This window comes from Clinocottus analis, unplaced genomic scaffold, assembly GCF_023055335.1.
Source record: "Clinocottus analis isolate CAN_PGR_092001 unplaced genomic scaffold, fCliAna1.0.p SCAF_23, whole genome shotgun sequence".
NCBI classification, from domain to species: Eukaryota; Metazoa; Chordata; class Actinopteri; order Perciformes; family Cottidae; genus Clinocottus; species Clinocottus analis.
Genome location: NW_027175965.1, coordinates 105,001 through 127,500, shown reverse-complemented (window position 1 = coordinate 127,500; position 22,500 = coordinate 105,001). Strand labels below are relative to the sequence as shown.

At 40.9% G+C, this 22,500-nt stretch overlaps 2 protein-coding genes across 7 annotated transcripts; one reads left to right on the top strand and one right to left on the bottom strand.

Moving 5' to 3' along the window:
- Nucleotides 1-874: 874 nt before the first annotated feature.
- On the top strand, nt 875-14,148 carry fxr1 (FMR1 autosomal homolog 1). 5 transcript variants are annotated; one of them, XM_068589523.1, is made up of 19 exons: nt 875-976; nt 2,798-2,850; nt 2,979-3,072; nt 3,166-3,237; nt 3,669-3,817; nt 4,037-4,130; nt 4,337-4,453; nt 5,037-5,207; nt 5,488-5,566; nt 5,848-5,957; nt 6,129-6,215; nt 7,714-7,845; nt 8,015-8,255; nt 8,387-8,480; nt 8,565-8,698; nt 8,956-9,165; nt 9,400-9,477; nt 10,270-10,355; nt 12,283-14,148. In XM_068589523.1, the coding sequence occupies exons 1-19, from the start codon at nt 926-928 to the stop codon at nt 12,448-12,450; spliced, it is 2,220 nt and encodes a 739-aa protein (XP_068445624.1). In that variant the 5' UTR covers nt 875-925; the 3' UTR covers nt 12,451-14,148. The 5 variants fall into 5 exon arrangements, with proteins under 5 accessions (XP_068445624.1, XP_068445623.1, XP_068445627.1 ...); XM_068589522.1 differs by having other exon boundaries at nt 6,120-6,215; XM_068589526.1 differs by lacking the exon at nt 7,714-7,845.
- Nucleotides 14,149-14,549: 401 nt separating this feature from the next.
- dnajc19 (DnaJ (Hsp40) homolog, subfamily C, member 19) lies at nt 14,550-16,653 on the bottom strand. Of its 2 annotated transcripts, none has more exons than XM_068589529.1 (6): nt 16,587-16,653; nt 16,086-16,137; nt 15,421-15,494; nt 15,189-15,268; nt 15,010-15,080; nt 14,550-14,740 (listed from the first exon to the last, which is right to left on the bottom strand). In XM_068589529.1, the coding sequence occupies exons 2-6, from the start codon at nt 16,126-16,128 to the stop codon at nt 14,670-14,672; spliced, it is 339 nt and encodes a 112-aa protein (XP_068445630.1). In that variant the 5' UTR covers nt 16,129-16,137; nt 16,587-16,653; the 3' UTR covers nt 14,550-14,669. The 2 variants fall into 2 exon arrangements, with proteins under 2 accessions (XP_068445630.1, XP_068445629.1); XM_068589528.1 differs by having other exon boundaries at nt 16,492-16,632.
- Nucleotides 16,654-22,500: the final 5,847 nt, after the last annotated feature.

Genomic DNA, 22,500 nt, shown 5'->3' with positions numbered 1-22,500 from the left:
TATAACTGTTGTTGACTTACTGCTCTCAAAAATGGCAGATGAAGTATTTTCATTCCGACCTACTCAAGAAAAAAGTACCACTACTGTTGTAACATCCTCCATCCATTATCTGAACCTCTTATCCTCATTAAGGTCGTGGTGTGCTGGAGCCGAGCCCAGCTGTCAAGGGGCGAAGGCAGGGTACACCCTGGACAAGTTGCCAGTCCATCACAGGGCCTGTTGTAACATATACTGTGAAATTTCACCATTGCAAGCAGTCTTTCTTTTGAAACACTACTTAACTAAACCATGTAATGTCAGAGACATGTAATTATAAATAATAATAAATAATGTAATTATTGATGCATTAATTAAACGTACATAACTTTAATCGTGTGGCTGCTAAAGGTGGAGCTTATGTTCAACAAATTTATATTCTGCTGGTTTACTTATTCCATAATAATATAATATAATTTAATAGATGTATATGTTGTATGTATGATTATGCAATGTAACTAATGTTGTCAAATGATGGAAGTGGAGTAAAAGAGTACAATCGGCTTCTGATATGTAATTGGGTATAAAGTAGCATTAAATGGAAATACCCACATAAAGGACAAATAGCCCTACCTTAAATAAAGCATGTACTTAAATAATGTACACTAGTTTAGGCTACTTCAGTAAATTTACTTAGTTACTTTCCTTCATCACACTCTTAAAGGGCCAGGACAAGCATAATACATTGACATCAGACTAGGCTTCAGTTTGTTATTTTTATTATCGATGTAAGGAAACGCAATCAATCTTCTTTCGAGTCTAATGTTTGTATTTCGAGGTAAGCAATAAGCACCACGCCGCCATGGAGCAGCTACCTCTCCAGCGTCCACACTTCTGCCCCGATGTCTCGAAGAGCACCTGTCGTCCCGGCATCCTTTGCGTGTCCAATATGGAAGAACTGGTGGTGGAGGTCCGTGGCTCCAACGGGGCTTATTACAAGGTAAATACCGTCTCATCAACGAACGTCCGACACGATAGACACGTTACACCATGCGGTCTTTTAGCGGACGTCTCAGTGACCACGGCAACCGCTCCCTACTCGCTCTGAATACCCTAGTTAGTGTAGTTACTAGCTGCTCGCCATTAGCTCGTGCTAGCTACAACATTAGCGGGCTAAGCTAGCGTCGCTCGCCAACTGTCACTTTTTATCTACCTTCCTTTGTACTCAGAGTGGACGAAACACGACATTATATTCGATTAATGGTGTAGTGCACCAATAGAGGCTTTTATTGATTGTGCTTGACGTTCGGTCACGAGCTAAACGTTAGCTAGCTGACGTGCTAGCTGCCTCAGTGTTGACGTCAAACGACCCAACAGCTCAAGTAGATCGTGTTTGACGCTGTAAAACATATTGTCAGTTGCTGCCATGCCATTTATTTTGTTACTAACGCTGTTGATTTTGTATCTTATTTGAATACGTAATGAATAGGAGGCACCGTGGCTCGTTATGACAGTGACTTCGAGCTCCCCCGGTTACTCGACGAATGTCTATTATTTGATACTTCATCATGGAGAAGTTATTTTGTGTGTTAGAGGGAAGCCAGCTGTTCCTTGTCAATCCTGACCAGCTGGCATGCCAGGAGAGGATCACTGATACCGTAGACTTAGAAGCTATTTCTGGACCTGCTGTGTGCAACAGTCCCGTCTCCTCTCCTGCCATCTCTTCTCCCGTGTGTGTCCTCCCTCCTCATATCTCCTCTGCTATTCCTACTCCTTTTCTTTATGTGATTTCTCTTTCTGGCCTCACCTCTATTCCTCAAGACTCTTGTTTGAGACTGTCCCACTTAACACTGCTTTTCTCAGTGTACACAGCCCTGGTTTCATGACTCATTAAGTTTCATGTCTGTGTGATTGTATGCTTATATCAAAATCCAATTGATACCCCACCTTCAAAAGAGATGAGCGGGGTTCTTACATTGTACCGTTCTTATTCAATCAATTATGTTATTCATTTAGTATTACTTTTTTTTTTAGAAATCTTTTTTTTATTTTACAAAAAAGTATTTTACTTTTCTCTCACATTGTATGTTTGTTTGACTCAGTCTGTCAAAAACCCAAGGGTGTCACATAACTATTACAAATGAAAGACAAATTCTCACTTTTGAGTAGCTGGATCCAGTACATTTTTGGCATATTTTATTGAATAATTACTGGTAATTGATAACCAAAATAGTAACTAATCATTTCAGCTCAACATCCATTTCAAATATAACACAAATAAATCCCACTTCCTTCTTGTGGACTCTTCTCATGCAGATGCCATTGGTGTTTTTTTGTCCACATTTTAAGATATCTGCTAATAAGGTTCATGTTAATAATTCAATCAATTGGAGTTGAAAATAGTTTGGTCTTGATTCCTAAAAACATCACAAATTGACATGAAAACAATCTATTTTTCTCTGGATAATCAGCAGAATTTGCTGTGAATAGTCTTTGCTGTGAGTTGTTGTCTGTCTTGGCCAAAACCTCTCTTAGTTATCAACATATTATCGCCATATATATATATATATATATATATATATATATATATATATATATATATATATATATATATATATATATATATATTTATGTGCACTTTACTCATGCTTAAAATGAGCTCCTGTAAATTGAAACCTTTAATTCATGCCGTTTTAATATTGTCTTAGTCTTTATCACAATGGAGCGAAGTTGCTTAAAGGATCAGTCGACTATTTGTGTTCTGTACAAACATTGTCTTGAAAGAATGTTACGTGTTAACTCTGTGTCGCCTGTCCTGCAGGGCGTTGTCAAAGATATCCACGATGACTCTCTCACCATTGCCTTTGAGAACAAGTGAGTCTCTCTCTTTCTCCTGTATTCAAGTCTTTATGAAATATATCAAGTTCAACATTTTGAGACAAATGTAGGACCACAGCACAGCAAGGTATCAAGGTAAGACATTATTACCATCTTCTTTTCAGTTGGCAGCCAGAGCGCCAGGTACCCTTCAATGATGTCAGGATGCCACCGCCCGCTGATGGCAAGAAGGAGATTGGAGAGGACGAGGAGGTGGAGGTGAGGAGGACATACATACAGTCTACCTTCTGTTGTTACTTGTTTCCTTTCTTACACCATTTCGTTTGTGTCTCGGTCTTCATCTCCTGTCAGATCCTCTCCAAAGCCAATGATCAGGAGCCTTGTGGTTGGTGGCTCGCTAAAGTCCGTATGATGAAGGGAGCTGTGAGTATTGTTCCTTATGAAGACACTATACACTCAATATTTACAGACAAATTCATTCCAACAGTATTACATTCTGACTGATATTCTATTGTAGCAGTTATAATACTATTAATTAGTTGACCAATATTGTAGTTGTCAGTCTATTGTACTTTGTAACTAGCAGAGCGTTGAGTGAAGAATTTAGCTAAAATATAGTTATTGTTGCTTTATTAAAATTATTTTTTATTTTTGCTATTGTAATTAGGGCGTTTTTTAACTACTAATTGGATCTATGAAATGATTTAAGAGGGGTTGGATTATTTTTTTGATATTGTCATTTGTGTATTATTGACATAAAATCGATGTAATTCTTTTAGAGATAATGTTTATCAACCACAGCTCTATATTGCGACACCCCTAATTGAGCTATGTATGCCTGTATATCTTTACAGTTCTATGTGATAGAGTATGCAGCCTGCGACGCCACTTACAATGAGATAGTGACCTTTGAGCGTCTGCGTCCAATCAACCCTAACAAGGCCATCACTAAGAACTACTTTCACAAGTGCACTGTCCCTGTTCCTCAAGATCTACAAGAAGCGTATGTACAGCAGCTTTATGCTAACAACCGTAGGGATGGTTACATCTTCAATACACATGCTTGTTCTTTTCATAATTAATGACAATAAAACGTTTAGACACAGTAGATTGTTTATTGTAGGTGATACATATGGTCTGTATTCAAGGGAGCTTTGAGAAGAGCATTTGTTTATATTGGGAATTGACCCATTTGAAGTAATACATTTTCCTCATATTGCAGGTGCCAGGGTGAAAATGCCCATAAAGAGTTTAAGAAAGCTGTGGGAGCCTGTCGCATCTCATACTGCCCTGAGACCAGCCAACTACTGATTGTGGTAACAGTCTCACTGTAATCCTGTTGTGACATTTGGATGTTCATAATGGCATCTAAACTACCATTTGTCCTGCTGATGTTTGTACTATGGATGACTTGGCTACTCCTTTCTTTCTGGTACTCATCAAAAAGGAGAAGCTCAACATATCTTAAGTCTTCTTTCATTCCTCTCTGTGTGTGTGTGTGTGTGTGTGTGTGTGTGTGTAGTCCACCAATGAGGCGACCGTAAAGCGTGTTTCTTTGCTGAGTGACATGCATCTGCGCAGCATCAGGACCAAGTTGCTGCTCATGTCACGCAACCACGAGGCCACAAAACACCTGGAGGTGAGTCAGGAACAACACTGCTGTGGTTCAGTCACTATGGTAATCTGGAGGTCTCATAAGCAGCTTAGTACACTTGGAGAAGGGACAATTAGTAACATCAAACCTGGTCATTTAAAAGTCAGGAGATCACCATGGGGACATAAAGGGCAGGTAATAAACATGCAATGTGAAGTTAAAACATATTATATGACACAGTGTCCTTCAGAGCAAAAAGTAATTTAAGGAGTTTGAAGACCAACAACTTGGAGTAAAACAAGTTTTCACATTTGTCGGCCCATAAGCAAATGGATAAATAAATAGATTTCTCTCTATCAATCTCCTCTGCTCTGTTTCAGTACCTGGGACAGCACCGCGTCTGTCGGAGAATAACAAATAATAATGAATGTGGATGCATAATTAATAATATGTTATTACTATTCTTTATTTCATGGGCTATTTGGAATTGTTCGGGTGATGCATCTATGATAATGGGAAAAAAACGTTATATCTCTTAGTTTTGCTATAAAATGAAGTTCAAGTATTGTAAATTAATGAAAACCAAAAAATTAATTGATGCCAAATCCAACTTTGCTCCTGTGTGCAGAACTCCAGGCAGCTGGTGTCGTCTTTCCAGGAGGAGTTCATGGTGAGAACAGATCTCATGGGCCTGGCCATCGGCAGCCACGGCAACAACATCCAGCAAGCACGGAAGGTTCCAGGTGTCACTGCCATCGACCTCGATGAAGAGACTGGCACCTTCAGGATTTATGGAGAGGTAGTGTGTTTAGTGCGTCAGTCTTGGGCGACGCTAGTGGCTCAATGATGGGTGAAAGGAATTAATAATTATATGCAATTTCTGCAACAAATGTAAATAAATGTACTAAAACAAGCATGTGGAAGCATCCCAATCATTTTCACCGTGTTTGTGTTGGTTGATATTTTACCTTATTTTGATTTTATGACAATTAGGTGACTGTATTCGGATTCGGTTTACTTTTGACCGAGCATGTGTGTTGGGCGTCGAACAGATAAAGTAACCCTGTGTTGTCCTTCAGACAGCGGAGGCCGTGAAGAAGGCCAGGAACTACCTGGAGTTTTTGGAGGACTCTGTCCAGGTGCCCAGAGCACTTGTTGGTACGTAGATCACAAAGCTGGAAAGCTTCAAAACTTGTGCTTTACTAGGGGCATTCTCAGGCAACTGAAAATAAGATGCTTCACACATGGTAGTGACTATAAAGCCACATTACAGACAATTGTGTGACACATTGCAAGACGTCATCTAAAATTCATAACAATGTCTGTGTAACTTCACATACCATTGTTATTTACTCTATTAATATTGTTATTAATAAAGTTATTTCAGTTTTGTTAGTTCATCATGTTTAATTGCTTCTTTTCCCTGCTTTGTGCCAAAGGCAAAGTGATCGGTAAGAACGGGAAGGTCATCCAGGAGATAGTGGACAAGTCCGGTGTGGTGAGGGTCAGGATAGAAGGAGACAATGACAACAAGCAGCCCCGACAGGAAGTAAGCCTGCTACTGCCACACCTCTTCTGCTACCGCTAAAGCTGCTTGTGGAGTGTCATCAGCTTTGTCTTTTCCTAGTTGTGTGCAAATAATCTAGACACTCTCTTTCCACTTGGTTCAGTCAGTCCAATACTAACATGCGCTGTTTTTTTTTTTTTTTTGTCGACACAGGGAATGGTCCCCTTCACCTTTGTCGGTACGAAGGAGAGTATTGGCAATGTTCAGGTCTTGCTGGAGTACCACATCTCTTACCTTAATGTAAGGAGATATGTGTGTGTGTGTGTGTGTGTGTGTGTGTGTGTGTGTGTGTGTGTGTGTGTGTGTGTGTGTGCGTGCGCGTGTGTGAGTGTGAGTGTGTACTAAATAGGGTAAAAGGCTTGTTTTCATGCATGTTTGTCTATTTTTTCTGTGTGCAAATGATTTGTTTGCGCTCAATAAGCTCTTATTGCTTTGCAAGGCCAATCAGTGGGCACTGTCAGCATGAAGTGACAGAAAGGACACTTGTTGGCATCATGTCAATACTTAAAGCCTCACTGTTTTACTTGGCCACCAGTATGCGCTTCATAAAACTAAACATTAATACTGCTTTGATTTTGTGCTTAGCAGGAATTATATTAAATTAATCCGTAAATATAACATTGCTTCTGAGAGCATCACAAAGATTTTACACACTTATTTACAAAATAAAAACACATGTACACGAAGAGCAGAAGACATAAACATGAGCTATATGGACGGCTGGATGGCTTTCTTTTTTTGGGATGTTATCATGTCACTAAATGAAACATCAGGATCTGTCAAACTCTGATATTTTGACTCTTGAGATGACAGTGATTAATTTGGTCACAGTGTAGGTTTTGTGGTAAAAAAAGCAATGTGTTGCACACGGCATGATCTTAAGGGGATTCTAACAAGAAAAAAACGATCAACAGACAGAAGGCAGACGTTGCGGTTGCAGACGTTGCGGTTGCAGACGTTGCGGTTGCAGACGTTGCGGTTCAGTGAACTGCGAACAGATGCGAGTGCCAGAAGGGAGCGCGAGTGCGTGGTAATATTTAAGCAATAAGGTTCGAGAGGCAGTACTGTATGTTCGGTGGAGGGCCGGCAACCCTTGAACAGTACATTATTGTAGATACAGTAGTGCCTCGAGTACCTTTTATATCTTTTATAATACGGTTACCAGCGACATTATAAACAGTATTAGTAAGCTGCCTTTCAACCCAACATAGTTGTAGACACCAAAAGTTGTGTATCGCATTTTTAGTCCAAGCAGAGGAGTGTAAGGAGCTAAAGTTCATTTTGAAGAAAATAACCAGCTGGAGGGGACATCTGTGCTTAACAGGGAAGAGCGGGTTGCCCTTTAATTACAAAATTGCCAGCTCCTTCCCCAACTTCTCTTGTCCTAAATGTCAAAGAGAGACAAATGTGACAATGTAAATAACGTTTAACTTTCAGCGAGACATTGACTTCAAGTTTTAAATATTGACCAGCTGGACATCTATATCATTACCATCTGTAGTAAACAACGTTCTGACAGGAATTCCGATCATTATCATTATTTCTATATTTTCAGCTTCCAGCGTTACTTGTGAATGCCATACAAATGCTTTGTAATCTCTATGTGTAATCACTTTGGTGGTCTGTAGTGTGAATTTCACTGTGTGCATGTTTTGCACGTATGTGTGTGTGTCCTGTGTTTTGTGCCGTGTTGGTGCTTTGTGTGTGTTTTGCATGGTGTGTGTGTGTGTGTGTGTAGGACATGACGGAGCTTCTCGCAGCAGGCCAGCAGCTCGAGGAAGAGCTGAGCCAGATTGTGGATTATACACAGGGAAGCAGCCTAGCAAGATTCAGAATATGCAACACGAGGCACACTGGATGTAATGTAGATGTGTGTATGATGGTTATGCATTTCTCTCCAGTGCCAATCCTACATGAGAAAAAATTAATACATTTTAGTAAATGAAAGAAATACAATTGCTCACATTTTCAGTTTCTTGCTCTTCTTTTGGTATCAGTTTTGCTCCATTTATTCTGACCGTTGATCTTTTTCCTTCTAGGAAGTTGAGGAGCTTCGTCTGGAGAGAATGCAGATTGACGAACAGTTACGTCAGATCACGCAGGTTCATCGCTCAGGTGACAGAGAGAGAGGAGAGAGAGGGGAAAGAGGAGGAGGAGCAGGAGGGTATAACACAGATGGCAGTGCCAATGCCGCCGCCTCCTCCTCCTCTTTACATGGCAGTCGCTCTTACAACGGGCGAGGCCGTGGGCGCAGAGGCCACGGCTACAGCACTGGATATGGTAGGCACTTTTAAAATCAAACATTCAACAAAAACTAATCAACTAACTTGCTGGCAGATACTTTGGTGTTTACAATTGTATTCAAATGTACAAGAAGCCGTAACCGTTCTGTGTTCGCTTAATCCTTCCAGGCACCAACTCGGAGCAGTCCAACGCCTCTGAGACCGATTCAGAGCGCAGGGATGAGCTCAGTGACTGGTCCCTTGCGGGAGAAGACCAGGACAGGTGATTTATTTATATTTTTTATATTTTGTGTTGTACCTAAAGCATGCACACAAGTTATTGATTGACAGATGTATTGACTTGCAGGGAGAGAGAGAGAGGCTCACGACCACAACGAGATGCCCGCAGGAGGCCCGGACCCGGAAGAGGCCGAGGAGGGCCGGGAGGACGGGGGAGAGGAGGAAGAGGAGGAGGAGGAGGAGGATACGGCAACAACTCTGGTAAAATTCTCCCTTTGAGCAGCCAGTCACAAAGATCGGGTTTAGACCCCCAGAAAATATAATAATAATGTAGTTGATGCTCAAATGGTAGTAAAAATGGTCAGGAACGATTGTTTTATCATTTAAAAAAAAAAAAGTGGGTTCCCAGAAAAAAAACGGTTGAGAGTAACACAAAAATATATTTCACCTGTAGAAGTGTTGTCCTCTGGTAGTTTGACTGGAGCTATAAGCCATAGTCTGTGATTGTGACTGTGCAGCAGGGCCTCGGGACCACGAGGACAACCACGCCTACGGTGTCACGGAGACGAATACGGAGACCGACCAGACGGCCGATACCGACGCCAGCGAGTCCAACTTGCCCGCAAACCGGCGCAGAAGATCTCGCCGACGCAGAACCGACGAGGACGCCGCCCTGATGGACGGCATGAGCGAGTCGGACAACGCCTCGATGAGCGAAAATGGAGTCGGTAGGGAAGTCAAAAGCCTTCTTCATGCAAACACACAAACTGATCAGTGCATACGTGTGACACACTGGTCACAAACAGTCAGTGCTTGAGCAGAATATCTTTGTAAGAAGGTCTGGTATGTCTTAGAGCTAGCGGTGCTGTTGTGCAGCAGTGCATCATTTCCCATGTTAGGTGTTAGAGGAGCCCCAATTTAAGCTTCAAATCCCTTTCTTTGTGATTACCTAACGTCCTTAGATGACTCAGAAGCTAAACCTCAGCGTCGTAACCGTAGTCGACGTCGCCGCGCTCGCCTGCCTGAGGAGAGGCAGCCAGGTAACCATGGCAACTGCCAGTGTCCCCTCCCTGAACAGTTCTCCTAATGGCTTGGCTTAAAGGTTGCTCACCAGGCCTGTTTCTTCTTTTCTTGGTGTGACACAAACAAAACAAACTAAACAAAAAAGTTGTTTAACTCGTCATGATTTCTTTCACTTCATGGTAATCGAGTGTTGCTTGCTTTGCTCTGTGATTGGTTGTGATTGGTTGACCGACTAGCCCTCACCGTCCACACTGGAATGCCGTGCAAATTGAAAGTATGCATCTTTCTTTTTTCTTGTATTATTTTATTTGTGTAATACGTGTTCACTAACAACAAGGCTACAGTTTGTTTGTTTTCAACTTGTCAGGCTGTCACTTACACCAGTGGCCCTCTTAGTTTGTGTGCCGTGTCGTAGTAGGCTTGACCTCTAACTTACTTTTTTGTGATGCTGTGCTGGGCGTCACGTAGACGTGTGGCCTTTAGTTAGGTCAGTGTATTCTATACGAGAAACACCGCTTGGAGAGTGTAAAAGTGCCGAAAAGCTCCTTTCAGGCTGCCAGGCGGGGTCGATCGGCACATTCTCAAAACTGTCAAACATGCTCGCTTTCTGCTACCTTCAATTTTATCTATGAAACCACAGGAGGTGTAAATTGCAAAATCAATATTGTGAATAAGTTCTGAAAGTGTGAGACAGATGTGCTTTCACGGTTTCACAGCACTGAAAGAACTTTTTTTAGCTTTGTTTATTTAAAAAAAATGGACAATTGACGACTGGTGGTTTTCTTTTCACTGTTGTCTCGGCTGTACAGTGACGGTGGCTGACTACATATCCCGGGCTGATTCTCAGAGCAGACAGATGCCGACCACTAAGGACACCAAGAAAAACAAGGATGTGGTGAGTTCCTAAATGTTATTATTAGGGCTGTGAAATGATAAAATGTTTTAATCAGATTAATCACAGGTTTCTGTGGATTAGTCATGATTAATCCCGTATTACCGATATTCTCGGTATATTTTTGTAAAAACATAAAGATTTATGATAAAAGACGGATATATACATTGTTATTTATACATTGGGCTGCTGTTGTAAACAATGCAACTTCCGGCGGTGAGGTGAACCCTGTTATCGTTTCATCCCGCTCCACAGTCTATCATCTACACGATCTTTAGCTCATAAAAAAAGAACGAGTCGTGCTAAACTACCAAAAAAAAAGTTTATCGCTGAAATTCCAGTTGATTATTGATGCGGCGATGTTTTAAGCCGAACTAGTTCCTTCAGAGCGTAACAGGATATTTGTCCAAGTGGAGGTGGCAAAATGGTTGTGTTTGGAGGATAATTATCGTGCATCTGGCAACCCTGAGATCGGTCGATCAACGACAGTTCTCTCTACAGTTAAAGCTCGCGCAAGAAGATGAACGTAATATACCGTTTCAAAACTTGTAAGAGCGTAAAAACTAGTTTGTGAAAGACTCAGAGAAACATAAATACCACACGAGGCAAAATCCCGGACGTTTTGGAATCCCTGCCGGATGCAATTTTAGGTCTCAAAAAGAGGACATGTCTGAGAAAAAGAGGACGTCTGATCATCCAAGTAATTCTCATTACTCACAAAAGTCCAGTGATCCTGTCAGCGCCACATGATCCGTAGCAGCCAAGTCATTTTCCGTTTTGTTCTTTCCAGCTTCATATAGTTGGTGGATTTTTGTCATGATTGTGTGTCTTTGCGGTGCTTTGATGCTCGGGTGCCCCGTTGCCACTCGCAAAACTTTGGTGAACCCCTCATCCTCAATAATATTAATTCCACAACTGTGCTCCTCAGCTTGTCACAGGCAGACTTAGTGAAGTGTCTACGTTGTTCAGTGAGGCTGGTTTGACGCATTCCACTTGAACGCCCCTCACCGACCAACGCATACTTCGCGTTGAGATGTTAGTTACTTAAGGCTGGTTGTGGTGAAACGACAATGTCTTCCCGAACATCTGACATCTACGTCTGACTGCATTAGAGCGGAAATAGTTAAATAGGTATATTGGAAGCTCATTCTGCACATGCGTTAAATGCGTAAAAAAATTAAGGCATTAATCCTATAATTTAATCATAGCGTGTTAACGCGTTATTTCTCACAGCTCTTTTTTATTATTAGTTACGATTAATACATTGGTCGCGGGATCGCAGTAAACCTGGATCTTTTGAAAAAGCACTTTTGAATGTACACTGTCGTTATTATTTTTCAAAGAAAAGCACTGTTTTTTTTCAATGAAGATAACATTAAATTAATCAGAAATTCACTCTATACATTATTATTGTGGTAAATGACTACTCTAAGTGAAAACGTCTCTTTAATTGAATATCTACATCGGTGTATAGAGGCCCATTTCCAGCAGCTATCACTCCAGTGTTCTGATGGTACATTGTGTTTGCTAATCACCTTAGAAGACTAATGGAAGAGTAGAAAACCCTTAAACCCTTGTGCAGTGATGTTACACAGCTGAAAACAGTTATGTTGGTGAGAGAAGCTATAAAACTGGCCTTTTGAGCTCGTTGAGTATCTGGAGCTCACGTGTGTGGGTTCCATTAAACTCTCAAAATGGCCAGAAAGAGAACTTTCATGTGAAACTCGCCAGTCTATTCTTGTTGTTAGAAATGAAGGCTATTCCATGCCAGAACTTGCAAGGAAACTGAAAATGTGTCTGGGTGACCCCAAACTTTTAAATGGTAGTGTAGATGCTGCTTTGTGACTCGATTTTTTTTTTAACTTAATGGTGAATCTGTTTGAATACAGTGTATACGTGCATTATTTGATCGGCCCACATTTTTCTTCAGGTTCAGGTGGACGCCATCGCTGAGGACAGCCCACCATCTCTGCCGACAACCACCAATGGTTCTAACAATGCTGCCGACACAGAGAGCAGCAATGCCGCCGGAGCTCCCGCCAAAGTCTCCTACCACGGAGACTCTAACCCACAACCTGTTGTTAACGGACTCTCCTAGTTAGACGTGAGGAAAGGAAATGGTTTCAAATATTTAAAATTCTTTGGCTGCACTTGATTTAATCTCCCTGTCTTGGGGCCAGCCTTGAAATTGAAACAATTAAACACAACAAGCACTGTTCTTCTTTTACTTCTCAAGTATTTGAAACCTGTTCCACTGCGCAAGTTTTAGACATCTGAACCTTAACTTCCACTTTACACACGTGTTCTGTCCAACTATTCATTTTACTAAAGTTCTTTTTACATTTTTTTTTTTTTTTTTACAATAGTTCTTCCTGTATGAGCTTGCCAAAGATAGTCAAACACACACAGACTTACAGACATCTACTGAACTTTATTTTTGGTCCACTCTTCATTGAGAGCTCAGGGAGAGGTCGGACCGAATGCAGTACATGCAGACAGGGAATCAACTCAAACCACACTGAGGTATGAACGCAGCAGTTCTTTTTTTTATCAGTAAAACAATATCATAGCAGGATTTTAGATCAGAAAGCCTTTTACCAAGGTGGACTGGGAAAAATGCTTCCACAACCTTTTTCAGGATGTTTTGTGCATCTGAAGTAGTTTGTACATTCAATAATCTGCATGAGCAGTACCACAGTGCAGATAGGTTTGTTGGAAACCCAAGTATGTTTGACATACATGTGATCATCTGTTGTGCCTTGAGAGTAGATTCAACATGTTGTTGCCTGGCTCGCACACCATCTGAAATTGTTTCACTTATTTCTGTGTTACACGGTCACCCTCTCTGCCACAGTGGAACCAGAAGAGCTGTCTCCTTGTGCTTAATGTACCCTCAGCACTGTAGGCAGATGAAGACAAACACTGAAACACCCTGAAAGGATTTCAGAGGTATCTCTTTTTCAAATCAGGTGTGTCTATTCTTAATGTTTGTGGGGAGAATGAGTCCAGTTATCCTTTGTTTATATATATCTGTTGAGGAGTTTGACATTAGCTGCTTTCTGTTTTTTTTCAATATGCAACCACTTTGGTCATACAAGAAATGTTATTACAGCGTGTCTGGAAAAGAAACAAACTACAGAAGATTTGTTTTTTTTTATTGCACTGAAACATAACCTTTTTTTTGTTTAAAAAGTTGATTGTAGTCAAGTCTACAAACTGGCCGTTACTGTTAAGTGCTGGAAAGAGATGAGGCCGTCAAGTGCTGGGTTTCCTGGAAACATCTCATTGCTTCAAAAAAAAAAGAAAGAAAAAAAGCAGGCACTTTTATCAAATATCTAACAAGAGGATAAGTGTTTTTTTTTCCAGCTCAATCTAAAGTTAGTGGATGCGCTCGGTTGAGCTGTTTCTAGAAAACCAAGCCCAGGTGACGATGATGTCATTTTCATGGTTCTTTCACAGACTGGCTGGCTGGAAACTAGTCAAGACTGTTCCACTAAGGAAGGAGATTTATTTGGTTTATTTATTTAAAAATGTACAGTATTTAAAGAAAAAAAAGGCTAAAACAAGAGAAGCTCTTCTTTTTCTTGACACTAAAACATGCGTTACCGAGGGTTTTCTTTTGACACAAATGACAAATTTGACTACTGAGTTGTGACATCCCCAAGTGTTTTTGTTGGGTCTACTACAGTATGTTTTGTTTTTTTAAAAGATCATTCTGGTTGGTTGATGTGCAATATGTTTTGTATGCAGGTAGTTCTTAAATAAACTTGATCTTCCATGTAGATCTAAAACTCAACTGTCGTGCTCTCTTGTGAAAAGTTATGACTGAAGTTGTATAAATACAACACAAGTTGGTGCAGTTTTACATTGGTCTCCAATGAAAATGTTAAATATTCACATTCCAATATTTGGTACTGCTCGTGGTTAATCTTTTTAGTTTTATTGGTGGAGCTAGCCGTGCATGAAATCCAGCACAATATAATATCCGCCTTGCTCTTACCGTTTGCGTCAGAGCTGTATTGAGTCATTGCTCACGCAAATGGGACAAAAAAGAAACAAATGTACATAAGAGAATAATTGTGTTTTAAGATGAACTTGGTGGTGGGGGGGGGGGATCTATTGTTTGAAGTTACCATCTTGTGGGTAACACTGGAAACTTTCCCTGACAAAATACAACATAACGAACGAGAATTCCAGTAACAATTTGCACTGTGTGATTTTATTTGATAACAATCGGTTAGAAAACTCGCTCGAGTCAGTCAGTGCAAACATGGAGAAGAGCAGCGTGGAACCACGCTTTTGTCTTTGCTGGCCTCTTCACTTCTTTGTCTGGGCATCCAAGAAATCCTTCGCTTCATTTATCTTCGCTGCTAGGTAGGGAGATCCACCTGTGCCACAAACAAACAAAACACACACAATGTCCAAGGTGACGTTTCAGAAAAACCAAAACTATGTATCTCGATGTTGGCATTCACTCTGCATAACACCTATTACTAAGGGTAGCAATTACATTTACCTTTCTAAAATATACTACGCCCTGAAGTTTACATATACAGACTGGCCAATAAAGTAGTTTGAGTGGCACGTCATCAAAGCACTTTATTGTAACGTGCAGCGTCTACAGAAGCCGATGGTGGACCTTGAATGCCTCGCTTACCTCTATCTGGGTGATTCAGGATCATCAGTTTTCTATGTGCCTCTCTGATCTTAATCCTGTTGGCTGTGGGACTGCAAGACAGAACGGTGGTAATAATCAGTGTGAATAGCAGTGCTGAGCCATCAAACATGTAACTGGTGGACGTAACTGATGGACAGGGAGAGAGTGGGTCCACATACCTGACACCTAAAACCAGGGATGCTTCTCTCTTGGACATCTTTGGGTCAAATCCACCTCGATAGTACCCTCCTCCAAAAGCCTGCAACATGCACAGTTCACAGCTCAACATGATGGGCCCGCTAAGTGACCCCTACCGGCTACAAACTTATGAGAAGTAAACTCAAAGATTAAGAGGCATCTGTAATGCACACTTCCATTTGGTGAATAAACGTATTGCGTGCTCCTTCGTACCGTCTTGGGGAAACTCTGAAGGGCCTGTTTCACCTGAGGCTCCATATGCTTCATGGCCTGCATGGCATAGCGACCTGAAAGACGAAGAAGAGCATATTTATATCATATCATATTTGCGAATTTGTCTCTATTACGATGCAGTGTTATTATGGAAGATATTTAAAAGCATTTTTGTCAACTATGTCTATATCACTGTATGGCAAATATAGCCATATTACACACATCAGGAAACCGCTTAAAACATTTAAAACAACTTGTTTTTTTATTACAATATGCTTTACATGAACAAAAGAATAAGGTTATAACCAATGGAACCAGATTTCAACATGTCTGCATTACATTAATCAATGATAGTGCATTGTTTATTAACAGCAACTTTGATTGCTGCATTTATTAAAAAGACAACCATAAGCTGATTTACCTGATTAAAATTGTATTTCTTGGACTTCTTAGAATTTCTGCAGTTCATGTTTGCATTGCTCATTTTAGTCTGCAACAGTTGTTAAATCATCTGTTTGACTTTAAGATATCCTTGTGCAGCAGACTTATTTAGACCTCAGGACAACTTTGACCCAGCAGTCTCGTCAAGGTGACCGACCCCACCACTGAAAAACCAAACGCTCAGTTTAACGTTTCGACAGTGAGCTTATATCGCATCCACTCACCTGCAAATCCAGCTGCTGCCAGAGCCAGTCCCACTGCCACCATGGAACTGGCCTGGAGGTACACAGAGAGAGAGACATTATGGAGACGCTCACGTCACCTGCAGACCCACCGGGCGCAACGTAAACACGCGCCACATGACCCACGCCTGTCGCGAAGCAGCTTGCATTAGCTACTGCCAACCTCTTTGTACACTCACTGGCACAATGACAACGATTATCTGGCTACACACAGCGGTAAACGTCATCTAGGTTTCCGTCGTGCAGGTTCGGGTAACAAGCTGAAGCTAACGTTAGCCTAGACGTTTAGAATGAACGTCATACTACTTTTCGGCAGACTCCTGCTCGCGCAGCAAACCCGTTTACGGGTCATCGTCGCCCGAGTTAGTGAATAACAGGTCCGACCTACCATGTCTGTGTGTTACGTTTCGTTTCTGTGAAAGATTCGGATCATAACTTTTGACCTCTCATGTTTTCTTCGCTCAGGCGTGTATGTGTTTGTACCAGAAATGGCGGAGAACTGTAGTAAAACCGTTGACGTCCGCTGGTCCTCCTCTCACGTGCAACATGAAGCCACGCCCACAACACGGTTCAAGCCGCCTCAAGGCTGATCACCAGCGCTCACGTGCGAATGCCTAGTCCTCTTCGGTAATGCTGGAGAATTTTTTTGGCGCTAATTTGCTTAATTGACTAATTTGAAAAAATAATAGTTCCTTTATTTCAAAGTGGTTGCCTCGGAAGGTGGCTCATGTTTTATCAATGCTAGTTGTAGGTTGCTACGTGGTCGAGCCAGCACCTTGTTTTGTTAAACGAGTGGCCACAAATGACGTATTCCAGGATATATTAATAAAATAAATAAAGAAGCTCTTTATGTCAGTTACTCTGCAACATCTCTTTTTGCTAAAGTTCAGAAATGGTGCGATTGGTCTGATATGAATTGCGCATAATTTGAAAGTATAAGGCTTGCTGAAAGTCAACACAATTTAAAAAAGCAAGTTAATGAATGCTATGTCGACATTTGTGTAATGCTGTCATGTCTGCACACAGGAAGAACATAGGGGCCTCTGCAGTCAGTTCCGTGGTGGAAAGAATTGTGAAGGGTGAGTGTTTAGCTTGAGGAGGTTTTACCTATTTACGTGCGTGTGCGTGTTGGAAAGAAAACAGTTTTATGTGTGTATTATAATGGACCGTAGGCCGACATGATCACAACATGACTGTACTATTCCTTTTAACCAGGGACTGAATTGTTCCGGAAAAATTATTTTAGCAGAGGTATTGCACTTTGGTATGACAATTATCAGAGTAGATCCCTGCTCGGGTCTGGGTCAGCATGTATGGACTGCTTGATAGACATCACCTGCACTGCCCTACCCTGTTAGAGTAGGAATACATGGCCAGAATACGTTTAAAACACCTGCTGTGTGCTGGGCCTTTTTTTTTTTTATATGTGAAAGTGTTCTTTGACAAGTTCTATTTCACAGAGCAATGATGCCTTTAATATCGTCATTTAATGATGATGTGATGGAAGATGATTGCAGATGGGAAACTGCACAGGACATTTCTAGAGAAATTATTAGATAATAAAAATAGCTCTCAACAATATATTTTTGATGTGGAGCCGTTGATCGTTAATTATTTGAGCTGTTGACCCTTAAGTCTCAGATAAATGTTACATAAAGAATGCAGGCTTCATACCAGCTTTCTTTCTATCTCTGTTTTATAAATCCAGATTCATATTCAACGCCATGTATTAATGAATGGCATTCATCAGGTGAGTTCTCAGAGTATTTCGAGGTATATAATATAGTTATTTGGGCAACATCTCAGGAGTTTAAAAGTCTTATTTGACTTAACTTATATGTTTTAGGAATATTAACTGTGAACTGTTGTTGACATTCTTTTGCAACCCAGTCTTAAACCACAGTTAAGCATCTTTTGTGCTCTGTGTTCTCCTTGAGTGTGTGAGATGTTTCGGCACGTTTGAAGGTTGTATTTAGTGAAGTGGTCCTTTGTTTACAGTTTTATCCAGGGTAACGCTGAAACTGAGTTTATAGTTGAACAAACTCTGAAAGGGTTTAAACCACAACACAATATGAATTATTATGAGTGATCTTGGCTGTTGGACATTTTGTGCCACTGAGACAAGAGAGCTTCTGGAAGTCAGATTACACTTTTTTACCTGTGAAGGCTAGCTGTACAATATGCCTGTATGAGCAGCTCAATAGCAAAACAGCCTGCTTGTATTGTCGGTGTATTGTAATCAAGGAAGAGGCAACCGTTTGGCATCAATCAACTTTTCGAGTCATTCACAAAGCAATAGCATCAGGTTCAAGCATCTCGAGTGGCATGGCTGGCTGTTTTCCCAGTACAATAGTGCATCACATACCATTAGGCCTGTGGATGAACAACAGCTGTCTGCTGCACTGCCATCCAGCTCTCAGGCAGCTCTGCCACTACTCAATCCCAGTTTGCTGCCACCGTGTCATATATGGGGTGATGGGTAGTTATAGGATGGAAGATGCTGTGAACATCTGCAGGCTGTCGGTAAGGAGCAATTTAAACCCGAACGGGCCCCGCTGCGTCTCTCCTGCCGTTGGACCGAACCGCGACAGCAGCTAACACAATGGTACAGTGAAGGGCCTAATTATTGCCCCTATCATTTGCATAATTACAATGTTTTTCTGAGGCAGGGGCAGTATAGAAATTGTAAATTGTAGTGGACCCGCTGTCTCTCCTTAGTAGAAGTCATATTTGAATGGCGAGAGCCTGTTCTGCTAGCCAGGCAGCCCGGCTCAGGGAAGAGGTCCCAATCAGCCAGCCTCACAGACTGCTCATTCAATAGGATTTAGAAAGCCAACTGTGTGGAGAAATGAGAGTTTTGCCCCCCAAATCATATGGAATTACAGTGCTGGTTGCATATGGGGGGAGCCAGTGGCAAGCACAAAAGCCCACAGGAAGCAGCTATTTCTGTGTGTTTTATTAACCCAACCAAGCAATTTAATTCTTTTGTTCGGGGGAGTTCTACTTCATTGATTAACAAAAGCGGGGATATAATTTTTTCAGCCCCTTTTGAAAAGCCTGAAATGTCAAGCCTTTTAAAGGAGATTATTCTGCCTGTGTGCGATGAATAGAGCCCAGAGTAACCTTTTGTCTACAATTAAATATTCCAGCATAAATATAAAAGAAAATCAGAGATGGGGAAGATTGAGTCAGGAGAGATTGGAGAGGTAGATCCTCTGCCCGATAGTGGCAACAGCCTGGCTCTAATTAGATATGCCAGGCGGGCTGTGAGCAGTCACTCTCCACAGCACGCCGAGAGAGGAGGCAGCCTGAGAGAGGAGGACAGAGGGAACCTATCTGCTCATCTGTCTGTCCAGCGCCTTCCTCTGGGCATCCACAAGGTATTTCAGGAGACTTTGTTTTGTTTTGCTTCCCGCCGCTATTTGTTTTCCTGACATCTTTGCCACCGGAGAGAGAGAGTCTTTAAGGCAATGCCTTCTGGGAACTGCATAAACAGAAAGGAGTGAATAGGGATACAAAAAAAAGTTGGGAGATTGTTGATGATTGTGAGGAGTGATTAGGAAGGACAATAAGATACTTTAGGGACCAAGGGGGCTTTATTTTATTTTTTTTCACTCAGGAGGGTGAGGAGGAGATGGAGAGGGATGATAATGAAGTTTTAAACATGCAGGGCTGTATTTGATTGTGTTTTGTGAGTTGCATTTGCATTGTGCACCGAGGAGGCTTCATAATGCATGTGGACCGAGGTGATCGGCATGCTCGGATGTGACGGTGAGCTGTGCACTGCTTTCGTCGCTCCTCGTGGAAAGATTTACCTGAAGACAAAAGTTTTGTCATCAGTTGATCAGAAGTTTGTTGAGAGGGTCTTCGTTATGCCGTCGTCCGCTGTGATGTAACCCGTTCTCTTTAATTAGCCTGAGATGAAAGAAAACACTGAAGGTAGTGAATGCAACCCTTGAGCTCTCCTGCCGATTTAGTTTGAGCTGGGTCATGGTTTTGATGGATGATGCTGTGACCTCTTGTCAGTTGATTATTCTCCTGACCAATCGTTTTCTGGAGTGACTTTATGAGAATGACTCGTCTCTGCCAATAGACGTGATGCTCCTCTTGGCTTTTTGACACGATACGTCCACACATATGCTTTGCTTTTTGACACATGCTCATACTTTATTGCCCACTTTTTAAACACGTTTACTTAATCATCTGTCTGAATCTTGTTTATGCTGCTTTTTATATTATGTTTAGTTAACAAAATATGTTCTTACTTAAAATGATCTGAATTGATCTGGTTGCATACGTTAAGCAGACATGTCTGTTTTTAATCAAGCAAAATACTTTGAAGTTCCATATTGATTCATTCAAGGGGGAGTTTCATCAAGTACTCTTTTGACCCCCTATACACATGTATTGAAACATAAGTAAGGAAAAGGAAAGTCTCAATACCTTTATTATATATTTATTAGAGTCATCTGCATAAAGACTCATCTCACATTACTTGTGGGATGACTGGGTAACCAATATCCCACATTGTTTGGTCAGGAATCTTGATTATGTAAGAAGATAGGAGACTGGAGGTGAAAGCTGGAAAGCAGTATTTTGATGTGTTGTTGTTGGTTAGAAAGGACTTTGAACGTCTTGTACGTCACAGGCAACGAGAAAGGACAAGCTCTATTAGAAATGATTTCAAATAACCTTCAATGGCTCCTGGATTTATTTCACCAGATTAATCAGCATCCTCATAATTACTGTCAAATCTGTTCCCCCCTAAATGATGTGCAAGCTATTTTACTGAGGATCGATTTTGTATTTGACCATGCAGCCCAGGACATCACATCGTCATTAGACAACTCCATTAAACATTTAACACAATGAAAGAAAAAGGAGAGCAGGTTACAATACATCTGAGTATTTCTCTGCAACCTACAAGACCACGAGTGGATTCAGATCAACATTATGTTTCAGTCAAAATGACGTTGAGGGGGTGGTAACCTGCAGACTTTGTACTGGGTGTGAATGCAACAGGCCCCTTCAAAGAACCTAGATTACCTCACTTGCTCCTGTTCAGTTTGCTGATTTCCTCCAACTGTCTCAAAGTCCTAATTAAACTGCAATGCAGGAAAACATTAATGGAGTGGAGTTATGCCAACTATGTGGGCTAAAAGAGAGAAATGCAGAAGCGATATCATGGCTTGTTTCCTTTCACTCAAGCACAAACATATACATTGTGTTTGTATGTATATTTGTTAAATCCTTTCTCCATCTGTCAATTAAACAAATTGCTGGCGCTTTTGTCCTTTTAAACACAATCGCTCTTTTGTTTTTCCTGTCAGGGTTTGAAAAACATTTTTGCATTTTGCCTCGGGACTGAGTTTTAGTGACAAGTACACTTACCGTTGACATATTCAACTCATTGACACTCGATGTGTTTTCTTTGCAACAAAAATTCAGTAGAGTGCCTCTGCACATTTATATTTTCCAGACTGGAAATTGTATTGAAACTCATTGTTGAGTTACTAATATAAGACTGAATCCAAATCAGACTGGGAATTGTAAGTGCAACAAGTTTTGTGTGCTTTTTGAGTAAAAACTTGAGTCAGCAGAAGTATTCAAATCCATTACTTCAGTAAAAGTAGTAATACTGTGGAATACTTCATTACAGGTGCTGCATTGACACAATTATCAAAAAGTAAGTAAAAATGGCCCTAAATATTTGTATTATTGGATTATTATTATTAAAGATAATAAGAGAGTAGCATTTACTGTTGGTTGAGCCGGAGCTAATTTAAGCTATTTTATAAACTGTTGCAGGGCATCCTATTCCATAAGAGCCTCACATGTTTTGTATGTAAAATAGTAATCTGTGTGCTGATAAAGAAGAGCAGGTCTGGCCTCAGAGAGACGTGATGATGTGTTGCAGGGCAACCACTTGATGCGTTATGAGCTGCGTGAGAATGTGACCCCTCAAAAATGGGATATTTTTAGCTTTTTTGAATAACAAAACTCACTCATAAATTGAAAAATGTCACATTATCTTTCAGGATTCAGTTGGTATGTATTCAATATTTAAGTTGTGTATTGTAATAACTTGCAAAACGTCAGACAAAAGTCCATAATGTAGTATCATACTATGCATTCATGGGGATTATACATTATTTGTTTTGGTTAAGTTTAAGTCACTGCATCAGATCCCAAATTTTGGGCAGCCCTCTCTTGTCAGCTCTGGATTCATACGATGCGTCAAAGGCACAAGTTCAAATGCAAACAAGGATGTTTGTTTCATGTCACGCCCCCTGCACCCTCCTCTTTTTACTCTTAACCAGATATTTACAATCAAAGGCACAACAATGCCTCAAAAGTGGTTTATTTAAATCCCTAACTGATTCTTGTTCTGACTTAA

Coding starts and splice junctions, on each gene's coding strand:
- fxr1 (XM_068589522.1), top strand. CDS start 926: ATGGAAGAACTGGTGGTGGAGGTCCGTGGCTCCAACGGGGCTTATTAC. Junction 5,958..6,119: donor ACAAGCAGCCCCGACAGGAA/GTAAGCCTGCTA, acceptor TTTTTTTTTTTG/TCGACACAGGGAATGGTCCC. Junction 8,481..8,564: donor GCGGGAGAAGACCAGGACAG/GTGATTTATTTA, acceptor ATTGACTTGCAG/GGAGAGAGAGAGAGGCTCAC.
- dnajc19 (XM_068589528.1), bottom strand. Junction 15,269..15,420: donor TTCAGAGTTTCCCCAAGACG/GTACGAAGGAGC, acceptor TGCATGTTGCAG/GCTTTTGGAGGAGGGTACTA. Junction 14,741..15,009: donor CCTGAATCACCCAGATAGAG/GTAAGCGAGGCA, acceptor TTTGTGGCACAG/GTGGATCTCCCTACCTAGCA.